This window comes from Thalassophryne amazonica, chromosome 20 (assembly GCF_902500255.1).
Source record: "Thalassophryne amazonica chromosome 20, fThaAma1.1, whole genome shotgun sequence".
Taxonomy (NCBI): Eukaryota; Metazoa; Chordata; class Actinopteri; order Batrachoidiformes; family Batrachoididae; genus Thalassophryne; species Thalassophryne amazonica.
In genome coordinates this window covers 61,323,416-61,349,719 of record NC_047122.1, presented here as the reverse complement: position 1 = coordinate 61,349,719, position 26,304 = coordinate 61,323,416, and the positions used below count along the sequence as shown (strand labels likewise).

Sequence of the window (26,304 nt, the reverse complement as noted above, 5' to 3'; positions counted from 1 at the left end):
TGTCAAAAAAAAATTTCTATGAAAACAAAATCCTACAATTTCATCCTTCTCTGGCACTTTGAACACTTGAGAAAATCTGGAATTTTTGGCACTTTTAATCAAATCTACATTTTTGCGTAATTGCTGATTTTCTTTTTTTTTTTTAGTCAATTTAAACATCCCCAAACTTTCACTTGAAAAGTGACATTGATGTGTTAAAACATTTTTTAAAAAATGTCAAAACTAAAACAAGCCATTTAAATAAAATATGACTGCAGGCTGGATTTAAAGAAGAAGAAGAAAAAAAAAACAAACACATATGAACAAAGAGCCCAAGAACAAACTTTCAGATCTGAACAAACAGATATTTCTCCAGTCACAGTTTGTTTTTTTGTTTTTTTTAAGTCCTGTTTCAGCTGCTCGTCTTTGGTTCTGATGATTCATTCTTATCACCGTTCTCAAAGTCCGGTTCAGCCTCTTTTTCAGGGGCTCCTTCTTCCTCGCCTCCTCCTTCCTCGTCATCCGCCTCTTCCTTTCCTGCCTTCTCGGCATCCATCCTTTTCTGCCCCGCTCCCTGTTTGTCTCTGAAGACCTCCACGCCAAGCATCCGGAGGTAATGGAACCTCTCATTGCACGGGACGAACGCTCGGATCGAGGTCTTCCCCCTCCAGCCGCACAGCTGGATGGCGCACTGTGGCTCTGCTGGGTTACTGACAGAACGATGACGGGGCGTCAGAAATCACCACAAACCACACACACACACACACACACACACACACACACACACACACACACACACACACACACAGGCACTTACTCTGGGTTGGGATTGTACTTCAACACAATGCTGCCCATTCCTGTGAAAATAAAAAACCATCAACAACTGGAATGCATCAACAGGTCATCACGAATCCTAGTCGAAATCGTCACCACGGAAGTATTTACCCGACATTACCAATTTACAGGAACATCATCATCTGTAGAATAAAGTGCAAGCCGTTTTGTTTGCTCGTGCAGCACCTCTGATGAGGTTTTGGGTCAGTGCCTTGCTCAAGGGCAGTTCAACAGTGGCCATAGAGTAAAGGAGCGCACTCTCTTCCAGTTTTCATGTTCTGCCAGCCAACCAGGGAACTTTCCAGCCACTAATCCACTTCCACAACCTCGATGGCCACAGCAAAATGTTCTGTCCTCTTTTGCTTTGAAAGCCAAAACCCTCATGCGAGGTGCAGTAACGTTTAACACTGCACTCAGAGTCATTAGTCCAGAATACAACTCATACAACCCCAAAATCAGAAAATGCTGGGATGGTATGGAAAATACAACAAAAGAGAGATTTTTCCATTTATTTTGACTTTATTTCATTGCAGACAATATAAACCCAAGATATTTCATCATGTTTGTTTGGGGTCAACTTCATTGCATTTGTCGATACGCCTCCATTCCTGCATTCCAGATCTGCAACACATTCCAAAAGAAGTTGGGATGCGAAAGTATTTACCACGTTCTAATGCTGCTGTTCTTTCTCACAGCACTAAACTGTTTTGGCTTTGAGGACTTTGTGCAGAATGTGGTTTTGCATTGTCCTGCTGAAAAATGCATGGACGTGCCTGGAAAAGAGGTCTTCTTGAATGCAGCATATGTTGCTCTAAAATCTCAATGCATTTTTCTGAATTACAGAAGATGAAATTAGCTTGGCCAACAGACACTGACGCAACCCCAAACCACAAAAGACCATGGTTGTTGGACTTGCTGCTGATACCAGTCTGGATGGTATTTTTCCATCTTTAATCAGAAGTTTATGGTGTTGGTTTCTTAAACTAAAAAAAATAAATAAATAAAAATAAGAAGTTTTTTTTCAAAAATAATCCCCTGTCCATGCAGTTATATCAGTTATTGATGGATGACTTCTTCTGAGGGACTGGAGATCACAGGTATTCATTTTAGGCTTATGCCCTTCACACAATGAAACCTCCCCAGATTCCTTGAATTGTTTAATGATATTATGCACTGTAGAGGGAGAATACAAATCCCTTTCAAGGTTTCTTTGAGGAATTTTTGTTTTTGAACAACATCTCAATAGTTTTGTTATGCATATGTTGATAAACTGGAGATCCTCTGCCCATCTTTGCTCCTCAAGAGTCAGCCTTCTGTGGACACTGATTTTTTTGTTTAAGCCCGCCATGATTACATCACTGGTTGGCATCACCTCTTTGAAATAACATTTACTTCAGTCTTATTATTTTTCTTTATCACCCACCCTAAACTGCCCCCAGTTCCAATTTTTTTTTGTTTGGAATGTGTTGTAGGCCTGAATTGTACAAATGGACGTTTATTAACAAATTAAATGAAGATGACCACATAAAACATGAAAATTCTTTGGTACTGTCTGCAATGAAAGAAGTCAAAGTAAATGTAAGAAACACTACAGGGTTCTTGTTTTAATTTGCATTTTAAATACGTGGGCTGCACAGTGGTTCGTAGTTTCCTCTGTTGCTTCACAGCGAGAAGGTCCTAGATTCGCGTCCACCTGAGCGTTTCTGTGGAGTTTGCATGTTCTCTTGCTCTGGCTTCCTCCCACTTCCAAAGAAATGCAGGTTAGAGAAACTGGAAACTTTAAACTGACCGTAGGCGTGAATGTGTTTGTCTATATTTGGCCTTGTGACAGACTGGTAGCCTGTCCAGGGTGTACCCTGCCTCTCACCCAATGACTGCTGGAACAGGCTCCAGCTCCACCATAATCCTTATAAGCAGGTATCAAAAATGAATAAATACCATCCCAACCTTCGATGATTTAGGGTTGCACTGTATTTCCTGGAGTACATTTTTTTACTACTTTGGGAGGCGCTGTAATTTCTATACCAAAAAATTCACAAGTTTGTTATTAAGAATAGTAATAATAATGACTATATAGATGTTTCCCAAGTATCAAAGCACTAAACAAAATAAACCTCAATAATAAATTGTAGTAAAAAAACACAACAATATACAAAAATCCCAAATTAAAGAGCTCATAACTCACAAGATGCGACTTGTATGATGCGACTTCAACGTTATGTTTTTTCCCCCTCTTCCAAAGGCATTCTTTTGACAGGTGCAACTTATACTATGGAAAACATGGTACATATAACGAACAAGAAGTCTTCAGATGACACCTGGATGAGCGTGGATGTACCTATTTTCTTCGCTTGAAGATGTGCGCTGTCCTGGAGCTTGCTGAGGAAGGGGTTCTCCTGGGTCAGCAGCACTTTGACATCCTCCACGCCCACTGTGATTATTCTGGAGCGAATGTAAGGCTGAAGCGTGTAAATACCCTGTTGAGACAGACAGATGTGGGTGAGAGATACAGCCTCAAAATTGCATCACTATATTCAAAGGAATGTATAATAAATATATCTGGGGGAAAAAATATTGAACGATTGGAGGCTTGTGTCATGTCGGATGCTAGTAACTTGGTTCAAGACGGAGACTGTCAAGGCTCAATCCCACCACGAAGCTCATTGACAGCATTACAACACGTAAAGATAAATCAGACTAGCATTACTGATGACGGACTAAACAGTGCCCCCTTGTGTTAAGGGTGTTACCTCCTGAGCCAATCTGAAGGCACAGCCAAACTGCTCGCCCTCACTGTTGCGAGACCACACCTTTACCCCGGTGTTGATGACCTGAAGTTGGGGGGGCACAAAACGTTTTGAGTCAGATTAAGAGGCGTTTCTGTTCAACACAGGACAATGATGTAAAAATCCAGTCATTCACAACCATTAATTCCTCAAACATCCAAAAACAAAAAAATTCAACAAAGCAATTTCAATGAAAAACAAATATTGTGCAACATTTGACAGCAGTTTTGTGGTTAACCCCGAGGATGTTCTTGCACACACAATAACAAATCAAAATGCCTCCAAAAAAGGTCAAGAGTGTGGAAAGCATCATACACAGAGTAAATACTATGGTCTGGACAACCTATCATAATAGTCAACTACGACTAGCTAGTACCTAAGTTTTGTTATACAACCCCTGGCAAAAATTATGGAATCACCGGCCTCAGAGGATGTTCATTCAGTTGTTTAATTTTGTAGAAAAAAAGCAGATCACAGACATGCCACAAAACTAAAGTCATTTCAAATGGCAACTTTCTGGCTTTAAGAAACACTATAAGAAATCAAGAAAAAAAGATTGTGGCAGTCAGTAACGGTTACTTTTTTAGACCAAGCAGAGGAAAAAAATATGGACTCACTCAATTCTGAGGAAAAAATTATGGAATCACCCTGTAAATTTTCATCCCCAAAACTAACACCTGCATCAAATCACATCTGCTCATTGACATTGACCCTATGTGTCTTTTTCAAGGAATGTTTTCACAGTTTTTGCTCTATGGCAAGATGCATTATCATCTTGAGAAATGATATCATCCCCAAACATCAGAAAAATGTCCAAAATATCAACGTAAACTTGTGCATTTATTGATGATGTAATGACAGCCATCTCCCCAGTGCCTTTACCTGACATGCAGCCCCATATCATCAATGACTGTGGAAATTTACATGTTTTCTTCAGGCAGTCATCTTTATAAATCTCATTGGAACGGCAACAAACAAAAGTTCCAGCATCATCACCTTGCCCAATGCAGATTCGAGATTCATCACTGAATATGACTTTCATCCAGTCATCCACAGTCCACAATTGCTTTTCCTTAGCCCATTGTAACCTTGTTTTTTTCTGTTGTTTTTTGTGTTAATGATGGCTTTCGTTTAGCTTTTCTGTATGTAAATCCCATTTCCTTTAGGCGGTTTCTTACAGTTCGGTCACAGATGTTGACTCCAGTTTCCTCCCATTCGTTCCTTATTTGTTTTCTTGTGCATTTTCGATTTTTGAGACATATTGCTTTAAGTTTTCTGTCTTGACGCTTTGATGTCTTCCTTGGTCTACCAGTATGTTTGCCTTTAACAACCTTCCCATGTTGTTTGTATTTGGTCCAGAGTTTAGACACAGCTGACTGTGAACAACCAACATCTTTTGCAACATTGCGTGATGATTTACCCTATTTAAGAGTTTGATAATCCTCTCCTTTGTTTCAATTGACATCTCTCATGTTGGAGCCATGATTCATGTCAGTCCACTTGGTGCAACAGCTCTCCAAGGTGTGATCACTCCTTTTTAGATGCAGACTAACGAGCAGATCTGATTTGATGCAGGTGTTAGTTTTGGGGATGAAAATTTACAGGGTGATTCCATAATTTATTCCTCAGAATTGAGTGATTCCATATTTTTTCCCTCTGCTTGGTCTAAAAAAGTAACCGTTACTGACTGCCACAATTTTTTTTCCTGATTTCTTATAGTGTTTCTTAAAGCCAGAAAGTTGCCATTTGAAATGACTTTAGTTTTGTGTCATGTTTGTGATCTGCTTTTTTTTTTCTACAAAATTAAACAACTGAATGAACATCCTCCGAGGCCGGTGATTCCATAATTATTGCCAGGGGTTGTATATAAGACTTTCCCAGGAATCAAAGCACGAAACAAACAAACAAACAAAAAAAAAAAAACTTAATCTAGACATAAGAAACCACAGCCGATGTTAACATTTGCATAACGCTCGCGTCAACTGGGGTTTAACGTCAATCCAGATGCTAACGTTAATCACGGTTTGACATCCTTCATACAGCTGATCAGCAGTGAAATGGGTCATCTCTGTGTACCAACAGGACCACCAAGCCACCATTACAACTCCTGTATGATACCTATACAATGTTTTCATCACCACGTAAGCGTCGACACAAACCTTCAGGCGCTCGCTGTTGTTGAGCAGCACATTGCGAAGCTCTTTGGACACCATGTACAAGTTTCTCTTCTTGCCCTCATGAGTCCGGGTCAGAACATTGAGCTTGGGGAAGTCCGGAGAAAGGTTGTAGAAGGTCCTAGAGTCAGGCAGAACATAAATTTAAAAAAACCCTTAGTTGTGTGATAGTACTGAAAATCATTAAAATATGTCAATTCATCACAGAGACACTGACTGTATCGAGGTGAAGATGGGGTCGTCTTCGGTTAGAAACACAAAGGGGTCTTCTTTATAACCAAAGAGCCTCATCTTTTTAGTCGGCGGAGGCCTGTGGAGCAGAACAGAGTACTAGCATTACTGCCGATGTTTTGAATTTAATTTTTTTTATTATTATTTGGCACACACACAAAAACTTAAAGAAATCTCTCACAAGACCAAAAAAAAAAACAATTTCCCAGTTGTGTGCGGCCAAAAGGGTGTGGGGCTGAAGCAAAGGCTTGTAAACGCTCACACCGATCACGAGTTGCCATATACACATATATATGCACTCAAAACAGCAATGACAAAAAAAGAAAAGGACAAGACGACGAGCAAAAAGGTTTTGTAGATTAATCAATACACCAAACATCCGAACATAACAGAACAATTAACAGTATGATGCACAGATTAAACAGAAAAACAAAAACAATTTACCTAATTTATCGTACTATAATATGCAGTTTTATTATTTTTATAAGATCTTTACAGGCCAGCCAAAGTACCAGATAATTTAATACTATCAGGGCGCTCATTCCAGATTTTAACCCCTTTAACAGATACACAATAACTTTTTACAGTAGTACGATACTTGAAGCAGTCAAATACTGAATTTCCTCTCAGATGATAACAGGAATCCCTCATTTTAAACAATTCCTGGACATGTTGAGGTAAGAGTTCATTTTTAACTTCATACATGAAATGTATCGTAAAATAATCAAAACTTCAAAATGTGCAAACAAGCAAACAGTGGATTTGTTGGCTCCCGGTATGTTTTTTTTAACTTATAACTCTTATAGCTTTCTTTTGTAACCGAAATATTGTTCTTAACAACCCGCATCATTTTATTTTTAATTTAAATTCACGCACTGTGAGGTAATGGAAGTCGTGGTGGAGGGCAATCACGCATTTTGAATAAGGCTTCCTGTGAACTGGTCATTAAAACGGCCAACGACTGATTATGGAAATTGTTCAGCACCAGTGACAGGATTATTACAGTAAAAATTAATTTATCACTCCTTGTAATGTCTTTGTTACACACAGATATGAGGGTAGGCTGAAAAGTTCTAAGGCTCACTATAATGCAGTTAATGCATTACTCCTTCATGGGGAGCCTTAGAACTTTTCAGCCTACCCTCGTATACACCCACCCCATTTTTTTTTTTTTTTTTTTTAAAGTGACTCACCCACAAACTCCATCTGCTCTAGCGGCGGTCTCTGGAGCAGCTGAAGCAGTTCCTTTGGGTCCCTCCTCCTCTGTTTTAGCCTCTGCTCCTCCCTCCTCCTCCTCTCCTGCTGCACTCAGAGGGAGACGGGGAGTGTCTGCGGGGGTCACAGCCCCGGGAGAGCCGTCAGCCAAGGCTGCCAAGCTGGATGAGGCATCTTTTCTGAGCTGGAGAAGATGAGCATGGAGATGAGCGTAAGTGGACCAAGATGGGCGTGTCTGCTGTGGTTGGTATGGTGGGCGGGACGCTTAGCAGTTCTATCGCGAGCTACACTGCCGTCTTTAAGTAAAGATGAATGTCCAATCAAACATTAATTACGTCTGTGTTTGTTTGTTTTTTGCAGAAGTACCTTGGGGTGTCTTATGTTCCAGGGCATCGGGGCTTTCTTCTCCAACACGGCCACAAAAAAACCACCAGTGTTCTGGTGATGTGGCAAAATCCTCATGCTGTCATTAAAAAAAGACACACAAATTACAGTGTTATCTACTGTGAAAATTAAACATTTTTGTGCCATAAACACGCTCCTAAGTGAAAAATAAGACAGCTGCTCCCTCTGCTGGTCTGTATATGATATCACTATGGTATGTTTGAAATCAACCAATTTGACAATCAATGGATCAATCACATCATTTATCAAAACATTTGAAATCAAAATGATAAGTGTAACTTAGTGTTCCCTTTATTGGAAATAAAGTGAGCTTGACTGATTTTAATCTGTTGTATTTGGATGAATAAATTCCATCAAGCTGGTTTTTAAACCATTTATATACACTTCGCTCGGTCTAAACGTCTGAGGGAAGTAAACCGTCTTAAATGAGTAACAGTCTGACATATTCAGAAAATAAACTGTTCTACACTTAGGATGAACAGATCTGAACTGCTTTGAAAATGATTTATATGGGCTTTAAATTTTATATTAAACACGCAAACCATTTTAAACAGGTTTAAACTTCAAATCAAGTAATCTGTTTGTGATCACCTGACCAAAAAATGATAATAAATAATGACTGGCCTTTTTAATCACTTAAATGTAATAAAAATCATAAGCATGTCTTCACTGTGTATAACACACACGTGATAGAGATAGAGACAGAGAGCGAGAGACAGAGAGCGAGACAGAGACAGAGAGATAGATAGAGAGAGACAGAGACAGAGAGACAGACAGAGATAGACAGACAGAGATAGAGATAGATAGACATAGAGAGAGAGACAGACAGAGATAGATAGACAGAGATAGACAGACAGAGATAGAGATAGATAGACAGAGAGAGAGAGACAGACAGACAGATAGATAGACAGAGAGAGAGACAGAGAGACAGACAGAGATAGATACAGAGATAGAGAGACAGAGAGACAGACAGACAGACAGAGATAGAGAGAGAGATAGATAGACAGAGATAGATAGAGAGATAGATAGACAGAGAGAGACAGAGAGAGAGAGACAGAGATAGATAGAGACAGAGATAGATAGAGAGAGAGATAGATAGAGACAGAGAGAGAGACAGAGAGAGAGACAGAGACAGAGAGACAGAGACAGAGATAGATAGAGAGAGAGAGACAGAGATAGATAGATAGATAGATAGAGAGAGAGAGACAGAGATAGATAGATAGATAGATAGATAGATAGACAGAGAAAGAGACAGAGATAGAGAGAGAGACAGAGACAGACAGACAGAGATAGAGATAGATAGATAGATAGAGAGAGAGAGAGATAGACAGAGAGAGAGAGGGAGATAGATAGACAGAGAGAGGGAGATAGATAGACAGAGAGAGAGAGATAGATAGACAGAGAGAGAGAGGGAGATAGACAGAGACAGATAGAGAGACAGACAGAGATAGATACAGAGATAGAGAGAGACAGACAGACACAGACACACACAGACAGAGAGACAGACAGAGACAGACAGACAGACAGACAGACAGACAGACAGATAGAGATAGCTTTGTTCTATATCTCTCCAAATGTCTACAAACATTGGTGCATTTACATTCAGGCTCGGTCCACATTACAGACTGAAGTGACCCAAAGCTCTCTTGTTATTAAAACCGCAGTTGACAAAAATTGTACTTGTAAGACAAATCAATTGTCTTGAACTATCAGAGGTAGTCCAGACTGACGTGATCCCAGAACCAACACACATCCAACCTGTGATGGTCTGCCCACCTTATTTAAAGTTTTTTTTTTTTTTTATAAATACCCTAACAAATTTTCTCTTGAGCTCAACTGACCGTCATCATTGATCACCATGACAACACCTCGTAGAATGGGGGGGGGGGGGGGGACAGAGGTTGAGCAAAGCACAATGGACACAAACATAGATCCTCATGACTGTCATACATGGGTCAAAGACAAACCCGCAGAAAGTTCAGGTCTTACAAAAATAAGAGTTTTTAAATAATGTCAATATAGCCTCTGTGTGTGTGTGCCTGCACAAAATACTGTGCCGGTAAGTAAAAATAAATCACATTGCCCCTAAAAGTGCAACAATATACTGTGAAACCCAAATAAATAAATTCAATTAAATATGCAAAAGTAACTGTGGGCTGTGTAAAGTTTAAAAAAATAAAAACAAGCCAAATGTAATAGAACAAACTAACAAAACTATCAATTCAAAGATTCCTGTTAGTATTTGGATGAAACTTCAAGTCATATTCAGCGACTTGGAAATGTTCATGTATAGATACAATGGCGAAAGAAAACTGGCTGTAAAAGTAATGACTGAGCTGCGATGCACAAACAGGGGCACATACGAGCACATTTATCTTTAATATTTTTGATTTAACTTATGTTGTAAAGATTTATTTTCACTGTGAATTTAAAGAGCAGAATTTTAAACAAAAAAAGTTTGTTTTTTTATAATGATAAAGGCTGAATTCTTTTTTTAAGACTGATTTCTTAATCAAATACAAATATGCAAACGCTGAGCAGGTCACAAAACGTTTTACTACACTGTGCTTTTTTCTGGTACAACTTAATCTTGGTTTAATCTATACAAAGAATCTTGTTCCAGAGTTGGTGAGGCATTTATTTTTAGGATGTTTTTGAACAGAGCGTAATCTGCTCTTCATGTCCTTGAGTGATGTCAGCGGTTTGGACCTTGGAGTAAAAGCACTGTGGATTTACAATCATGAAGGCATGGATTGTAGACTTTGATATCGATCGGCTTGAGGAGATGTTGCAAGGGGTTTGTTTTTTCCCACCATATCAAGTAAAGAATTCCGTTGTCATACATTTTGTTGCCTTTTGTAGTCTTCCAGACCTTTTGACGTTACTTAATTCCTTCTTTTTAAGAATGTATCACATTGTTGATTTGGCCACTCAAGTCTGTTTATTAGGTTTTCTTTTGCTTGTTCAGCCTAATTACAGCCTCCTTCAGACCTCATACTCAAGAGTGTCAACAAACAGCTTCCAAATACAAATCCAACACTTGGAATCAACTTCAAACCATTGACCTGCTTAATTTTCCAGGTACAAACAAGGGAATACTTATATACCCATGATGGTATGAATGGTGTACGTTTTGTGTCAAAAAAAAAGAAAAGAAAAAAAAGACACTTGCTCTTTCTGAAAACAAGTCCAAGGGATATTCGAACAATAATACACCCTATAAGCATCTACGTACTTTAAAAAAAAAGAAAAGCTGAGGCTTAAACTGCAACCAAAATTTGCCAAATTAATGACACAAACTGCTGGGCCCGTATCTGCGAAGCAACTCCAAGACCTCTCAAAGAGCTCCTAACTGAGCCTAAAATTTCCTGGCAAGGAATCTTAGTCTAAGAGTGAGTCAGCAGGTGTCTGAGAGCAAGTCTGTGCAAGGAAGGAACAGAAACTCCTATCTTTGTGAGGAGGTGGGGTTCACCCCATTGTTAGGTATGATGCAGTACTCTAAGAGCTGCGATTGGTTGTCACAGAAAGAGGAGCAGACATAAAAAAACAAAACAAAAACAAAACAAATGCACTCCGCCCTCCTAGTCATGAAAGGACAGAAAAATCAACCGATCATATAACCTGAACTGCATTAAGACGTGTAATTGTGAGGATAACTTTGTAGTGATGATGAAACTTGGCAAAATTACATGAATTATTACACAGCTTGAAAATGTTTGAATGTACCTCATACACATGCATGCTATGTATTAAAAGTGAGCATGCGTGAGTTTTAGCATGTTCATTTTGAGTACATAATATAATTGTAAATACGTTAAAAATACATACATGACACAAGAAAGCGAAAACACATTACCTTTGTGGTCCATTTAAAATCAAATGACAAAATAGAATAATAAAAGAAAATAATATTAATAATACCGATAATAAAATAATGATATTAACGGTGTGTATATGATAACAAAAACCTAAACAATTTATAAATACATTAACACAGTAAATTAACATAAAATAATTACGTAAATCAAGCAAGGAGTATGTTACTGACTCACTGTCATCCTACATATGGAGAATATCTCTGCTTCCTCTCTGTCTTTCTGCAGAAGACACTCTTAGGCTTCTTAAAAGTCCTCCTCCCTGCTCTTACCAATTTGGCACCTTAGGAGCTCTCTTAAGGCCTAAGGTGCTTTGCGGACAACTTTCGTCTTACCAAGGGAAAATTCTAAGAAATGTCTAAAAATTCAAGAAATTCTAAGATTTTTTTTAGAATAACGTCATTAGGAGCAGTTTTTAGCCTTAGGCTGCTTCGTAGATACGGGCCCTGGTGTATGTGCATACGTACCATCTATCCAGATGCATGCTGACCAGTTTCTCTGGGTCTTTAGGAGGAAACATGGTTGGGCGGATCTGTGTGTGTCGACTGGTAGGAACCTCAGACCAGTCCGAATACCACTGGCCTTCTTTGGTCATCAACTACAGACACAAGAAACATTTATGGAAAGCACCAAACAAATGCTCGTCTACCAGCTGACAAACCTTCTGCGACTCCTGTGCGACTTTATGAAATCATGCTACATCGCTTCGTTTCATTCTTTCACAGTTTCTTATTGTTGTGACTGCTAAAAACTAAAAAACAGTACCTTCCATGAAGTGACTCCTGGCATCCACTTCAGCCCTGGAAGATCAGCAGAGCAATCGGCCAACTCCAGTGCCCCTGGAAATGTAGAGAGGGAACACATTCAGACCCAAGACTGTACATACAGTAGTGTTCAGAATAATAGTAGTGCTATGTGACTAAAAAGATTAATCCAGGTTTTGAGTATATTTCTTATTGTTACATGGGGAAAAAAGGTACCAGTAGATTCTCACAAATCCAACAAGACCAAGCATTCATGATATGCACACTCTTAAGGCTATGAAATTGGGCTATTAGTAAAAAAAGTAGAAAAGGGGGTGTTCACAATAATAGTAGCATCTGCTGTTGACACTACAAACTCAAAACTATTATATTCAAACTGCTTTTTTAGCAATCCTGTGAATCACTAAACTAGTATTTAGTTGTATAACCACAGTTTGTCATGATTTCTTCACATCTGTGAGGCATTCATTTTGTTGGTTTGGAACCAAGATTTTGCTGGTTTACTAGTGTACTTGGGGTCATTGTCTTGTTGAAACACCCATTTCAAGGGCATGTCCTCTTCAAGTATTTTGACATATCCAAACTGATCCATGATACCTGGTATGCGATATATAGGCCCAACACCACAGTAGGAGAAACATGCCCATATCATGATGCTTGCACCACCATGCTTCACTGTCTTCACTGTGAACTGTGGCTTGAATTCAGAGTTTGGGGGTCATCTCACAAACTGTCTGCGGCCCTTGGACCCAAAAAGAACAATTTTACTCTCATCAGTCCACAAAATATTCCTCCATTTCTCTTTAGGCCAGTTGATGTGTTCTTTGGCAAATTGTAACCTCTTCTGCATGCCTTTTATTTAACAGAGGGACTTTGTGGGGGATTCTTGCAAATAAATTAGCTTCACACAGGCGTCTTCTAACGGTCCCAGCACTTACAGATAACTCCAGACTGTCTTTGATCATCCTGGAGCTGATCAATGGGTGAGCCTTTGCCATTCTGGTTATTCTTCTATCCATTTTGATGGTTGTTTTCCATTTTCTTCCACGCATCTCTGGTTTGTTGTCCATTTTAAAGCATTGAAGATCATTGTAGATGAACAGCCTATAATTTTTTGCACCTGCATATACGTTTTCCCCTCTCCAATCAACTTTTTAATCAAACTACGCTGTTCTTCTGAACAATGTCTTGAACGTCCCATTTTCGTCAGGCTTTCAAAGAGAAAAGCATGTTCAACAGGTGCTGGCTTCATCCTTAAATAGGGGACACCTGATTCACACCTGTTTGTTCCACAAAATTGATGAACTCTCTGACTGAATGCCACACTACTATTATTGTGAACACCCCCTTTTCTACATTTTTTACTAATAGCCCAATTTCATAGCCTTAAGAGTGTGCATATCATGAATGCTTGGTCTTGTTGGATTTGTGAGAATCTACTGGTACCTTGTTTCCAATGTAACAATAAGAAATATACTCAAAATCCGGATTAATCTTTTTAGTCAGATAGCACTACTATTATTCTGAACACTACTGTAGATATAAAACAGAGTACCCTCAGCCGTATGAGCATAAAATCCATAAGAGTGTGCAGAAAGAATGTGACCTTTTGACCGCTTAAAATAGGTCAAGGTTAGCCATTGTCAAGGATCTAAGTTTATTGTCCTGTTATCTTTGAAGAGAGACATTCTGACTGGTCTGGAAAGTTTCTCGCATGGCAGTTTCTCGCGTGGCAGTTAAAGTGACTGATAAATTACACTCCCTGATACAGTTCCAGGAATACCTTTGAGGAAAACTGAATTATAGGTAACGAAAACACGTCTGGAATGTTGCTGATGGGAGTGTTTCAAGAGATACCCCGAGGGGTAACCAGGACATCAGGTCAAAAGTGTAACAACAGTCTTTTCAGTTTGAGACTTTGAGAAAGAGAATTAATGGACTTTATTGGCATTAATTCTTAATGAGGGTATCCTCCCTACACCATCTCAGAGCTTGTCCAAGGTCTGTGTCCCAAGAATGCTCCCTGTGAATTTGAAGACTCTGGCAGTAATAGGACTGGAGTTATACTGAGCACAGACAGACAGATGGACGCAAAGTCTTTGCAATACCCGATGGCCATATGTTGGAGGTATATTTACATTTAAAAATAAATAAAACCCTGTGTGGAAGCACCACACCATAAACTATATAGTTTTCTTTGTGCAGTGTGAAGCTGAATAACTGGCAGTGCAACAAAAAGCTGCACCACGCAGTTTCTTCAACTACAGCCACAGAAGCTTGTAAGTCCTTCAGAGGTAGCACGAGTGTCTTGGTGGCTTCCTTCACTCGTCTCCTTCCACATTCCCTCAAGTTTTTGAGAACGAGAGTATAATACAGCTTATACTTCTTCACGATGGGTGGTTGGCATCATTCCATCTGAGGTGGTCTGTATCCAGAACCCAAGATGGTTCCATAGAGTGGTGGATGCACTGACACAAAACACCAAAGCATGAAAGATATATTCTGACTTGGAATTGTTCATGTGTCCATCCTGATTTGCCTTTTGAAAACTGGCTGTAAAAGTGATGATTTGAGGGAAAGATACTACACATTTTGTTTGTTAAATTACGTATAAATATGGTGGTAATGTGATATTTTTGTAAAACCCCTTGAATTAAAGCTGAAAGCCTGCACTACAAGCTCATAATTTCTTGATAATTTCTTTTTTTACAGTGCGTCTGGAAACTATTCACAGCGCTTTTGACCTCAGACTGGGGCGACAGTTCATTTTTCAGGAGGACAATGACCCTAATCACACAGCCAAGATATCAAAGGAGTGGCTTCAGGACAACTCTGTGAATGTCCTCGAGTGACCCACCCAGAGCCCAGACCTAAATCTGACTAAACATCTCTGGAGAGATCTGAAAATGTCTGTGCACCGACGCTCCCCATCCAACCTGATGGAGCTTGAGAGGTGCTGCAAAGAGGAATGGACCAAACTGCCCAAAGATAGGTGCACCAAGCTTGTGGCATCATATTCAAGAAGACTTGAGGCTGTAATTGCTGCCAAAGGTGCATCAACAAAGTACTGAGCAAAGAGTGTGAATATCCATGTACATGTGATTTATTTTTTAACCTCCACCAAAGACATAAAATCATCTCCATTTATTTATTTGCCTGTCTGTTAGCAGGATTACGCCAAAACTACTGCACAGATTTTGACCAAGTTTTCACCATAGATACATGTTAGGCCATAGAAGACTCCACTGAATTTTGGAAGTGATCTGGATTCTGGATCAGGATTTCAATTTGTACGCTTCACTTTGTTGGATTTTTAGGATTAAGTCAAAACTACTTAACAGACTTAAGTTGGTGTTAAGCCTCGGAAGACTCCATTAAATTCTGGAGGTGATCCGGTGTCCTGTTGAGATGAGGTGCGTCGTGCTACTGCGCATGCATGCGCACATCGCTCCACCCCGGACTTGAAGACATCACCCGTCGAGATGAGGTGTCTCGCGCAACTGCACATGTGGAGATGATGTAACTCGCTCGATGTGCAACTGCGCATGCGCATTTAAATGAAGAGACAAAATCAATTCTGTATATTTATGTGTATGTGACAATACACCCTACTCAGTAAATACATAGCACAGCCTACGTTAACTATATCAATGATCATTCATTGATAAATTCTTATTTAGCCTTTTTATTCTGGGCACTTTACCTATAACACTATGTAACACAATTTTTGTTCCTGGCTTCTAAGTGTTATATTTCAACTGCTTATGTCTAATGTCTATGGAAAAATGACTACATTCAGCACAAACTTTGATTTTATTTTATTTTTTTACGTTCTAGAAAGTTCCAAAAGTTTCTTGAAATTTCTAGATAATTCGGGAAACTTCTAGAAATTCTGGACACTTCTAGCAGTTAAAGAATATTCTAGAAGACTACTCAGTAGTAGTGAAGGCGAACCGAGAATATTCTTGAAAAACAAACAAATTTCAAAATATCATTGTCCTGATCACAGAAGCAAAGTTTCTGTGGAATAACAGCTATTTTCTATTTATTTAAGGCATAACAGGTTAGGAAAACACACTGTGTACCCAGGAACAAAACAAAAATAAAAATTTGTTACATAGTGTTATATACAGACCGACTACGTCAGGAGTTCTTACATTTGTAAAGTAATTTGCCTGTAAAAAATAAACCACCCGGAGTTAGAAGAGTCAATTTTTTTTTTATATTAATTGTATTCAGTGTATTTATAACCTACTAAGTAAAACTAATTCCAGGTTAAAAATACTTATCGTTTTATAGTGAGTAGATTTTATACATTACTACGTTTGAATGAACAATTTATACATTTACTTGCCCATCAAAATAAGCGAACTTCGTCAAGTCATTTTTTCAGTGCACACGTGCAGTTATGTGAGGAACCTCATCTCGACGACGCACCTCATCTCGACAGAACACCGGATCCATTTTTGACTTTGTAGGCTTTTAATCAAAACTACTTCATGGATATGACATCATGATGTAAAACCAAGATCAGGAAGAAACCACTTTCTTTCAGCTTGTGAATATCAGATTGCAACATCTTGATCAGTCGGACCATTCTGGATCAGTATGCAATTATCGCGTTGCGTTGTGGAATCTGGATCCAGGTAAAGGCCGGTGTTGCAGACCGAACGGTACCCCCCTAAAAAATTGGTCCGCCCTGCCTCACTGCACATGCCTTATATGTGACCACAGCAGCTCGTCTGAGACACAGTCTCTTCACCCAAAGTGATCAAATTGATTCATGTGATTATTAACCATCAGATGACAAGGTAAAACCTCTTAAATCATTCTAAAGTCAGTTTGAAGCAGAAACAAGGCCATTTTAAGCAGAAAGGAGGCACCAATAATGCTTTGAAATGATTGAGGCGCTTTGAACTCAACAGCTAATACTACTAATACTGTAGCTGTGGCGTGCTGATCACTTCCTCTGTCTTTTATGATGAAATAATGCTGAATTTATGCGGCAATGATTGTTGTACAAAAGCTTCAGATATCTGTCGCTGAGACAGATGATGACTGGAGGCAGTTTGAAGCAGAAACGAGGTGATAATCTGTGAACCGCAACTAATGGCGCATGTGCAGTGAAGGCAGGGCGGACCGATTTTTAGGGGGGACTGTTCGGTCTGCGACACCAGGTCACGATGTCAATCACATATCTGTTATTCTGAGTCCTCATCGAATGTTGGCAGACGTCAGAAAACTGGGACTGCTCGTTTTCAATTAATTTGCAAAAAAATTTTTCATGTTGTCATTATGGGGTGTTGTGAGTGGAATTTACTCAATTTTGGAATAAGGCTGTAACATAACATGTGAAGAAGTGAAATGCTGTGAAGACTTTTTGCATGCACTGTAATGCCATTGTGGTGGTGTACAGAGGCAAAATTACAAAATCAATAAATAAAATAAATACTTAGGGACCTGACACTAGATGTTGCAGCATATAATAAATTCCCAACTACTCATTGACTAAAACATTAAAAAAATAAAAATAAATCCCTTCCATGGCATACAGCTAAAATTAAACACTGACCAGGTAAATGACACCTGCTGCCAAATCTGTGTGTTTTTACCTTCGCTCTTCTCCAGCAGTGCTGCTATAACAGCTTCATCCTCTATGGGGTTGAGGGAGCAGGTGGAGTAGACCAACCTCCCACCCACAGCCAGCTGTTCGATGCCGCGGACTGCGATACGGAGCTGCAGCCTGGTGAATGCACACACGTGTAACACTGCCAAGTGTTTCTTTTTTACAATCAAAGGAACACTCTGTTCCTTTATCATTTAGTCAGCTGTCTGACTAAATGATAAAGGAAAAGAATCATTTAGTCAGCTGTCTGACTACACAAGTCACTAAACTGCTATACGTTATGTAAACACAAACACACGCCGTCTCTGCTCACCCGTGGAGGTGCAAGCTGTTATTAGTGGTCCATTTTTTCCACACGTCTATGTTCTTCCTCATGGTTCCATCTCCGCTGCAGGAACACAGAACAGACAGCAGCCATCAGACATTTCTGCTTTGGCTCGAGGTGCCGAAACCACCAGAGAGCAAAAAAAAAATGAAGCACAGATGACCTAAATGTTTGGCTCAGTGATCGTCAATACGGCTTCTCCTCATCTCACTAACGTTCTGCTGTAGTTGGCAGAGCCCCCTGGCTTCAGCACAGCAGCTGGACCAAGACTCTCAGCAAATGCAAAGCAAGTAGTTTGTGGAAATATACACACACACACACACACATTATAATCTCTGCACTAAAACAAGTCACCAAACATGGCATCGCGAGCTTTTAAGGAGTGGAAAATGCTCTGTGTTACGCTGCTTTCACACATTCACTGTCAGTGCATCTTCCAGTGTCTGAGGGTGACAGTGATACATGTGAACACACACACACACACACACACACACACACACACACACACACACACACACACACACACCACACACACACACACCCACACACACACAAAAACAGCTGAAGATGCAAGTTTTATAACAAATGCCTCTTTTCATACACACCGTTGTAATCTGTATTCTACTGTTAACTGGTCGTCATTACAAAACTGAAGGAAGTTCCACTGGTATGTGTTTATTTCTAAATGTCTTTTAGGTCTATCTCCGCCTTAGCTTAGTAATTTATTGCAAGTTTCTATAACTCCATATAGTACACACTCAGCCCAACTCATCTTGCTCAATGTACCTAAAATCAGAACAAAATATGGAGAACTATCCTTTACTTATGCTGCAGCAAAAGACTGGAACGAGATTCAAAAAGGCATTAAAACTGAGCACCTTTGTGTCGACAGGAATTAAATTTTAAAGAATCTGGTGGCTGAAACCTGCTCATGCTTTGGCTAAAATGAAGTAATTAGTACTTTTTCTTTTAATAAGACTGAAAATGTTACTGTCTTACTAAGTCTAGTCTGTTGTATACACTGTAAAAATGTGTTGCTTGATCCACATTTGTGATTTACCTCTGTTTTCCCTATCCACCAGGTCATTATTGTAAATAAGAATTTTTTTCTTAATAATTTACCTGGTTAAATAAAAGGTTAAATAAATAAATAAATCAAGTACTACACACAGTGCGGCCACTGCTTTGGGTCACGTTCACATCAAGAATTCCTTCGTTCGGTCTTGGACCAAGGACAAGAATGTCACAATATTCCTAAGTGGACCACAACATGTAGACTGTATATTTATAGTCTATGAGCCAGTCATTAATTTTGACCTAATCAGTACCACATAAGGTGATGAAATGACACTTAGAATCCAGCCTCAGTGTATCATGGCCTACACAAAAATGTAAGATAACCATCCCCGGGTGGCAGCTGTAGCCAGCTAGGGGTCAATGAAGAATTACAGAGGACAAAATGTAAAAATGCTGCAATCATGTTGAAAACTGTATTACATTATTCATCTGATCATAATGACTTCAAAAAGATATAATCTGGACTATGACAATGTTCCGGAGTTATAGGGGTCAAAACAACACAAATGGTGACAAAAGTCAGTTTCAGTTTCTACAGGGGTCAAAAGTTAAAGTAGCTCCAATGTCAGTAAAAAATGATGCAAGTTATTGTAGAAATAAAAGGATTAATAAATGAAATAGTCTTGACTGTGTTGAATGTTTTATCTCCAAAGTAAAGGTCAAAAAAGGTTGACGTCCTTTGTATTCTATGACTTGTGACATGTTACTCTGTAACATGGTAACTAAGCATGACACATGGTGCAAACTATTCCTTTTTAGAATCCTATTAACCCAAACAATAACTTGCATCATTTTTTTTATTGAAATTCGAGCAACTTTAGTTTTTGACCCCTGTATAAACTGAAACTGACCTTTGTCACCATTTGCGTTGTTTTTAAACGCATAACCCCAGAACATTCCATCATCGATCGTCCAAACTATTCCTTTTTGGAATCTTTATGATCAGAAATATAATGATGTATAGTTTTTAACATGATTGGAGTATTTTTACATTTTGACCCCTGTGTAATTCTTCATTGACCCCTAACTGGCTAAGCTACCACCCTGGGATAGTTATCGTACATTTTTGTGTAGGCCATGGTACACTAAGGTTGGATTCCATTTCGTCACTTTTAGTGGTACCAAAAACGTGCTTGGCCCATGGACTGTTAGAACTCTTTACCTGATCTCCAAACTCCCTTTCATAATAAACCTCATTTCCTCCTGTATTCTCAAACACTAATGAAGCAGCAGCCCGTTGTTGGCCCTCAGTGGCGTTAGCACAGGCCTGACCTGCAGGGCACGTCACACAGGATGCGGTCGTAGAAGAGGATGTCCTTCTTGCCGTCTCTGTCGATCTGCAGCGTGGGGAGGCAGGAGGCGTCGTGGTTGACCACCATGATGCAGGGGCTGTTGAGACGCTTGGCCTGGTGCACCAGCAGATAGCAGCGCTTGTTATCCACATCGTTGGCAATTACAAAGCCCTCTGAAGGACGAACAAGTGGATTAGACTCAAACAAATTTTTGAAATGACTTCTTTTATTATTACCAATAATGTGAAAAGGTGATTTTAGTCAGTGGCTGATCCAGATTCTACACTCTCTTTGTGAACATAACTTCAATATTTACAAAGTTTAACATGACATAAAACACTGCTACACAGCTGATACTTACAGTATTACCTTTTGTTAGGAGCTGCTCACATCTACACCTGTGGTTAAGGTGCCATTAGAATGTTCAGTGTAATAAATAAATAAATCACATCCTCCATCAAGCAAGGAGATGTGAACGAAGCTCAGACTCAAGGCCCCCTGACACTTGCACACACAGTGTCGTGCAGGAGAGTAAACGTGTCGTTAATGGGTGCAGAGTAAATGTGAGACGGGCGCCAGGCGAGTGCAATTGCGCAAAGAGAATTTTGAAATGTTCAAAAAAAAAACTTTCACGCATAAATGTTGTGCAACAACGTGAAGTGGTAGTGAACGCTGCGTGATCTACTCTGCAACACTACGTGCAGCTCATCGAGTAAAGAAGTGAACAGTGTGGGTGGTTGCGTCAGCGCACTGCATCAGAGCGCAGCTCATCTGAACGATTATGATGAGATGTTAAATCTATCACAAACATACTTTTACAGCTGCACACAAGAAGGAAAGAACATGCAACTGTTTTACTAAGCCATGACAATGTAAACATGACAAATAATTACGTTTTTGCAACGCCATTTGAATCTATGTTTAGGTGGTCGAAGTAATGCAGACGATTAAAAACAACAGAACTTTTAAAAGACAGGAATGTTTCGACCGCGGGTTACAGAAAGCAGGAGCTGTTAGATTGGCGAAGAGAGCAGACGAGATTGGCCTGCCGGCGAGGAGAAGACGACGATCACAAACGGGAAATACCAACGACGTAGACTAGACATTGTTCTGATGGACTGATACCACCAGTAAAATGTAATGAGCAGACTCCAGAATTGTAAGTCGATTCTTTATCGGCCCGACGACATCTTCAACCATTGAGATCTTAATGTAGCTTGATGAGTTTTGTGAGGAAATGGGTGAAATGTAACATCTACATCTACAACCATCCTCAGTAAATGCCGGTGGGTATCACACTCAGCACCCAAAGGTGGCAACATCTCCCTACATTCGGCAAAAAAACAAACAAAAAAAAACATGCACAAACTAAAAATTAAAATCACATATACAAACTAAAATGTCTAAAAACTGTGCAGTCCAGTTCTAGGATTATGATGCCAGGAAAGCTGAAGCAACATGAGACATAAACTTCTCTAGGGGCAACGATCGAATATTGGCCGGTAATTGGTTCCAAGCAACAATTGTCTGTGGAACGAAGCTCTGCCAGTGCTAGTCAGTTGATGCTGTGAGTTGGATGAAGTCCTGCTTCCTCCTCCCAGTATGGGTAGCAGGCAGAATGTACGTTGACAGGGGAACTGCAACTTGTTTACTGATTATCTTGTGCAGCATAACAAGTCACCTTACTTCCCTCCTATGCTCCAGTGGCTGCCACTCCAGAGTGCGATAAAGGTTGGTAACAATTCCTGGTTCCCTCCTATATTCGATACAAATGAATCTGGCTGTGTGGCACTGGACCATCTCAAGCTTAGCCTTATCTTTAATGAGATAAGGGTCCCAGGAAGCACTTGCATACTCTGTATGGCAGGGGTGCCCAAGTTCGGTCCTCGAGATCTACCTTCCTGACACACTTAGTTATTTCCCTGTTTCAACACACATGAAGCCAACGAAACACTCATTAGCAGGCTTTTAATGAGCCTTTTGGGGGGGCATTTACAATCTCACACATGCAATATGACCACTCTTGTCGGCCGTGAGGCTTTCTTAATCAAATATGCAGAAATCTGTCAGATTTCTTTGGACCCGTCTCACCTGGAAATGGCACTTCCATATCAGCGTGAAGCATCTCAATCAGCTGGGCCGTCTTTGATCCTGGAGCTGCACACATGTCCAGAATCTGCACAGAAATATTCATAATATCAACACATTTTCTTTATTTAAAAAATAAATAAATAAGTGGTGGAAGGGCAATTATTCAAATTAACCAACATTTAACCTCCAAAAAGTGGATTCATTTGTTTTTACCTTGTGCTGGGGCTCAATCTTCAGCAGCAGAGGAGGGATCATACTCACAGCTTCTTGTCGGCTGATGTTACCCTGATGGCACAAACAGGCTTTTTTTTATAGCTTTTCAACAGCATGAATGTCACATTTGTTTTCACTGCATTTCCATTTTATACATTCAGTTTGAATGCTGCACTACCACCTGGTTTCTCTTCCTTACACAAGCAGCATAAAGACTCCTAAAGCAGCAGGCTTTGATGATTCTAGCAAATATTCTACGATGCATGTTTGACTCACAGACTCGGTCTCGCTGACCAGAAACTGGTGGAATTTCTCCAACAGGGGAGACTTTCGAATAATCTTCCTGCTCATGTTGGTGTGCCAGGCCTGCTCATCCGGATACCTGCGCAAGATTATAAAGAAGAACAACGTGCACCCTGCATCTGTTAATGTGTGAACGCTGAGAAGATACAATGTGTGTCTGTTACCACGAGATATTACCAGCTCAAAGGCTGTGGAGCTTCAATCATCTGGCCGTCGATCTCCAAATTCTGGATTTCTTTGAAGTATTTTTCCTTCAAACAGTGGAGGATCTCTTTGGCGTGGCTGAAACAGCACAGCAGAAGGGGAAATTGTGCAAACCGTGAACAACACTACAAAAACATCATACACCAAGAAGCACTGATCAATACGAAAGTTTAGTTTAGTTCCAAGCAACAATTGTCTGTGGAACGAAGCTCTGCCAGTGCTAGTCAGTTGATGCTGTGAGTTGGATGAAGTCCTGCTTCCTCCTCCCAGTATGGGTAGCAGGCAGAATGTACGTTGGCAGGGGCACTGCAACTTGTTTATTGATTATCTTGTGCAGCATAACAAGTCGCCTTACTTCCCTCCTATGCTCCAGTGGCTGCCACTCCAGAGTGCGATAAAGGTTGGTAACAATTCCTGGTTCCCTCCTGTATTCGATACAAATTAATCTGGCTGTGTGGCACTGGTCCATCTCAAACTTAGCCTTATCTTTAATGAGATAAGGGTCCCAGGAAGCACTTGCATACTCTGTATGGCAGGGGTGCCCAAGTTCGGTCCTCGAGATCTACCTTCCTGACACACTTAGTTATTTCCCTGTTTCAACACACCTGAAGCCAACGAAACACTCATTAGCAGGCTTTTAATGAGCCTTTCATTGGATTCAGGTGTGTTGGAACAGGGAGACTCTAAGAGTGTCAGGAAGGTAGATCTTGAGGACCGAACTTGGGCACCCCTGCTGTATGGTAACACCTTGAAGCCATCCGTGCTTCAGCAGGCCTGTTTTGTTGTCGATCATTTTTTGTTTCCTTGTCTCTGATTTGCAGTCCGATGCCCAACAGTTATGCCCAGGCATGTCTTTAGTCTAATTCTTTCGAAAGATTGATCAAATGTAAGCTTCTGGACTTCCGAGCTCGAGATGGCCAAAAACTGCCCTGGTCTCAACTTTTACATCCAGGTATCGCAAAAGCTGCGTGTGCACACAAGCAACCTAGCATCCTTGAATGTGGCTATCAGCACCACCAGCGCCCCTTCTTGCACCACTGATGTAGAATACCGTCAACCTGCCCGATTCCAGCATAATTTGATCAGAATGCCGTCATTCACTCCTTGGCAACCCAACGATGCCAGTCACTGGATCTCAGTGCCGTTACCATCTTTATGTTTTGAAAAGTGAATACCGTCCCACCACCAAAGAGCAGAGACACAACATTAGAGGTCACCTTTGTTCATAGTATGTACAAACTCAATTATAACTTCTAAATATACTTTTTTCTGTGTTGCAAAAGTATATGCATAAAGACTACTCTAAAAGCATAACCACTCCCCCCCCCAAACCCCCCCCCCCTCTAAATAATGTGGTGAATATCGAAAAGTGAAGTTTGACAATGTTATTTTAGCAATCCAATCCAGTTGATTGAACTTTGAAGATGTAGAATGATACTACTGTTTCAGTAGCCCTCCTGTCCTGTGCACCGGCAACATTTCCTGTATATTTGTTTTGTGAATTTCCGGTAGCATGGCGCAAGCAGAGGGTCGCCCTTTTGAGTCTGGTCTGCTTGAGGTTTCTTCCTCAAATCAAAACTTGCTTGCTCTGGGGGTTGGTTAAGGTTAGACCTTGTGTGAAGTGCCTTGAGGCAACTTGTTGTGATTTGGTGTGATATAAATTAAATAAATTGAAAATTAAAAATACTAAGCTGGAGTTGGCACAAAAAATTTGATTTCATGTGCAGTGAAAGGAATGAAGTCCTTGAGCCATAAAAAGTATCATTCCTTTTACAATTCTATGATTCTGCTTTTAATCAGACCAGACCAAACTGCTTTGTGTAATATTAATGGCTAACTTAGTGATTCAATGGTATGCTTTTATTTTGAAGGAGAATTTACTGCATTCACACCATAGAGAGCCCCAGACTGAGCATCAGCACGACCCCTTTTTTGAAAAAAAATTGGTTAAATGCCCACTCAAAATTAAAATAAACTGCAAGGAACAGTTATCGAATGACAAAAACAACATAAACAAGTTAGTTATTTGTCATTTATTTATTTTAATTTGTGATGAAATCAGCCATTTTATTGAACTGGGTGTTCTGACAAACATCATATTGGCTATGCTCGTGCATCGGCCCACCCCCTCTTCAGGCAGAATTTCATGTGGGGAGCCCTGGGTGCTCCGATGGGCCAATACGGTAGCAGTGGTTTGTACACTGCGGTAGTGGCCATATTTGGTGATCAGAAAGTTAATATAACAGTCAGAAGAGCACACAATTCAAAATTTATGAGATCTGAGCAGCTTCTTGATACAGTCCACTCTCAATTTATTAGTTATCTTAACAAATCAAAAAAGTCTTGAAGAATACACCACATCAGCGGCTGCAAAATCATTCCATAAAAGGTCCAAGAGGGCCTTTTTCATTCCGGTTTTCATTTCGGCTAATAAAAAGCATTGGTTAGGTAAAGCTGACTCTTCTCAAAAGCAAACTTCTGTGTAACACTTTGGGACACGTTATCATAAGAGTCACTCATATAATTTGGTTACATACCACTTACTGACTGATATGGGCCAGACGTTGTCTCTTGGTTGTGGAGATATATTGGAAAACGTGCGTTTTTGGACTATATTCTTGACAACCTTGAACTCAGCTACTGGGTGTGTACAAGCTGTTGCCTTTTGAGTGCGAAAACCAAGCCCGGAAAAATGAGAAACATTGTGTCGCAAAAGGAATCCACTGCAAATTTTGCTAAATCAGAAATGCCGACTCACCTCTTGTATCCAGTGATGCGGATAGTTGCTGGCAGTGGCTCCCTCATTGCTGCCATAAACTGCTCAAACTCTACATCAGGTACCAGGCCCTGCTCCTTGTAGTAGTGTTCAAAAAGTTTGTTCTCTTTGACAATATCAGCGTAACCAGCGCC

The 26,304-nt window shown here is 40.1% G+C and overlaps 1 protein-coding gene across 1 annotated transcript; it reads right to left on the bottom strand.

Annotated features, from left to right (window-relative positions):
- Positions 1-373: 373 nt before the first annotated feature.
- On the bottom strand, positions 374-26,304 carry nsun2 (NOP2/Sun RNA methyltransferase 2). The gene is made up of 18 exons (XM_034161046.1): positions 26,153-26,304; positions 23,368-23,472; positions 23,164-23,269; positions 22,888-22,959; positions 22,675-22,759; positions 20,564-20,756; positions 18,203-18,277; positions 17,876-18,006; positions 12,265-12,338; positions 11,967-12,097; positions 7,586-7,682; positions 7,198-7,403; positions 5,991-6,083; positions 5,759-5,894; positions 3,564-3,644; positions 3,152-3,290; positions 797-836; positions 374-689 (listed from the first exon to the last, which is right to left on the bottom strand). Exons 1-18 carry the CDS (start codon positions 26,206-26,208, stop codon positions 392-394), a joined length of 2,118 nt encoding a protein of 705 aa, XP_034016937.1. The 5' UTR covers positions 26,209-26,304; the 3' UTR covers positions 374-391.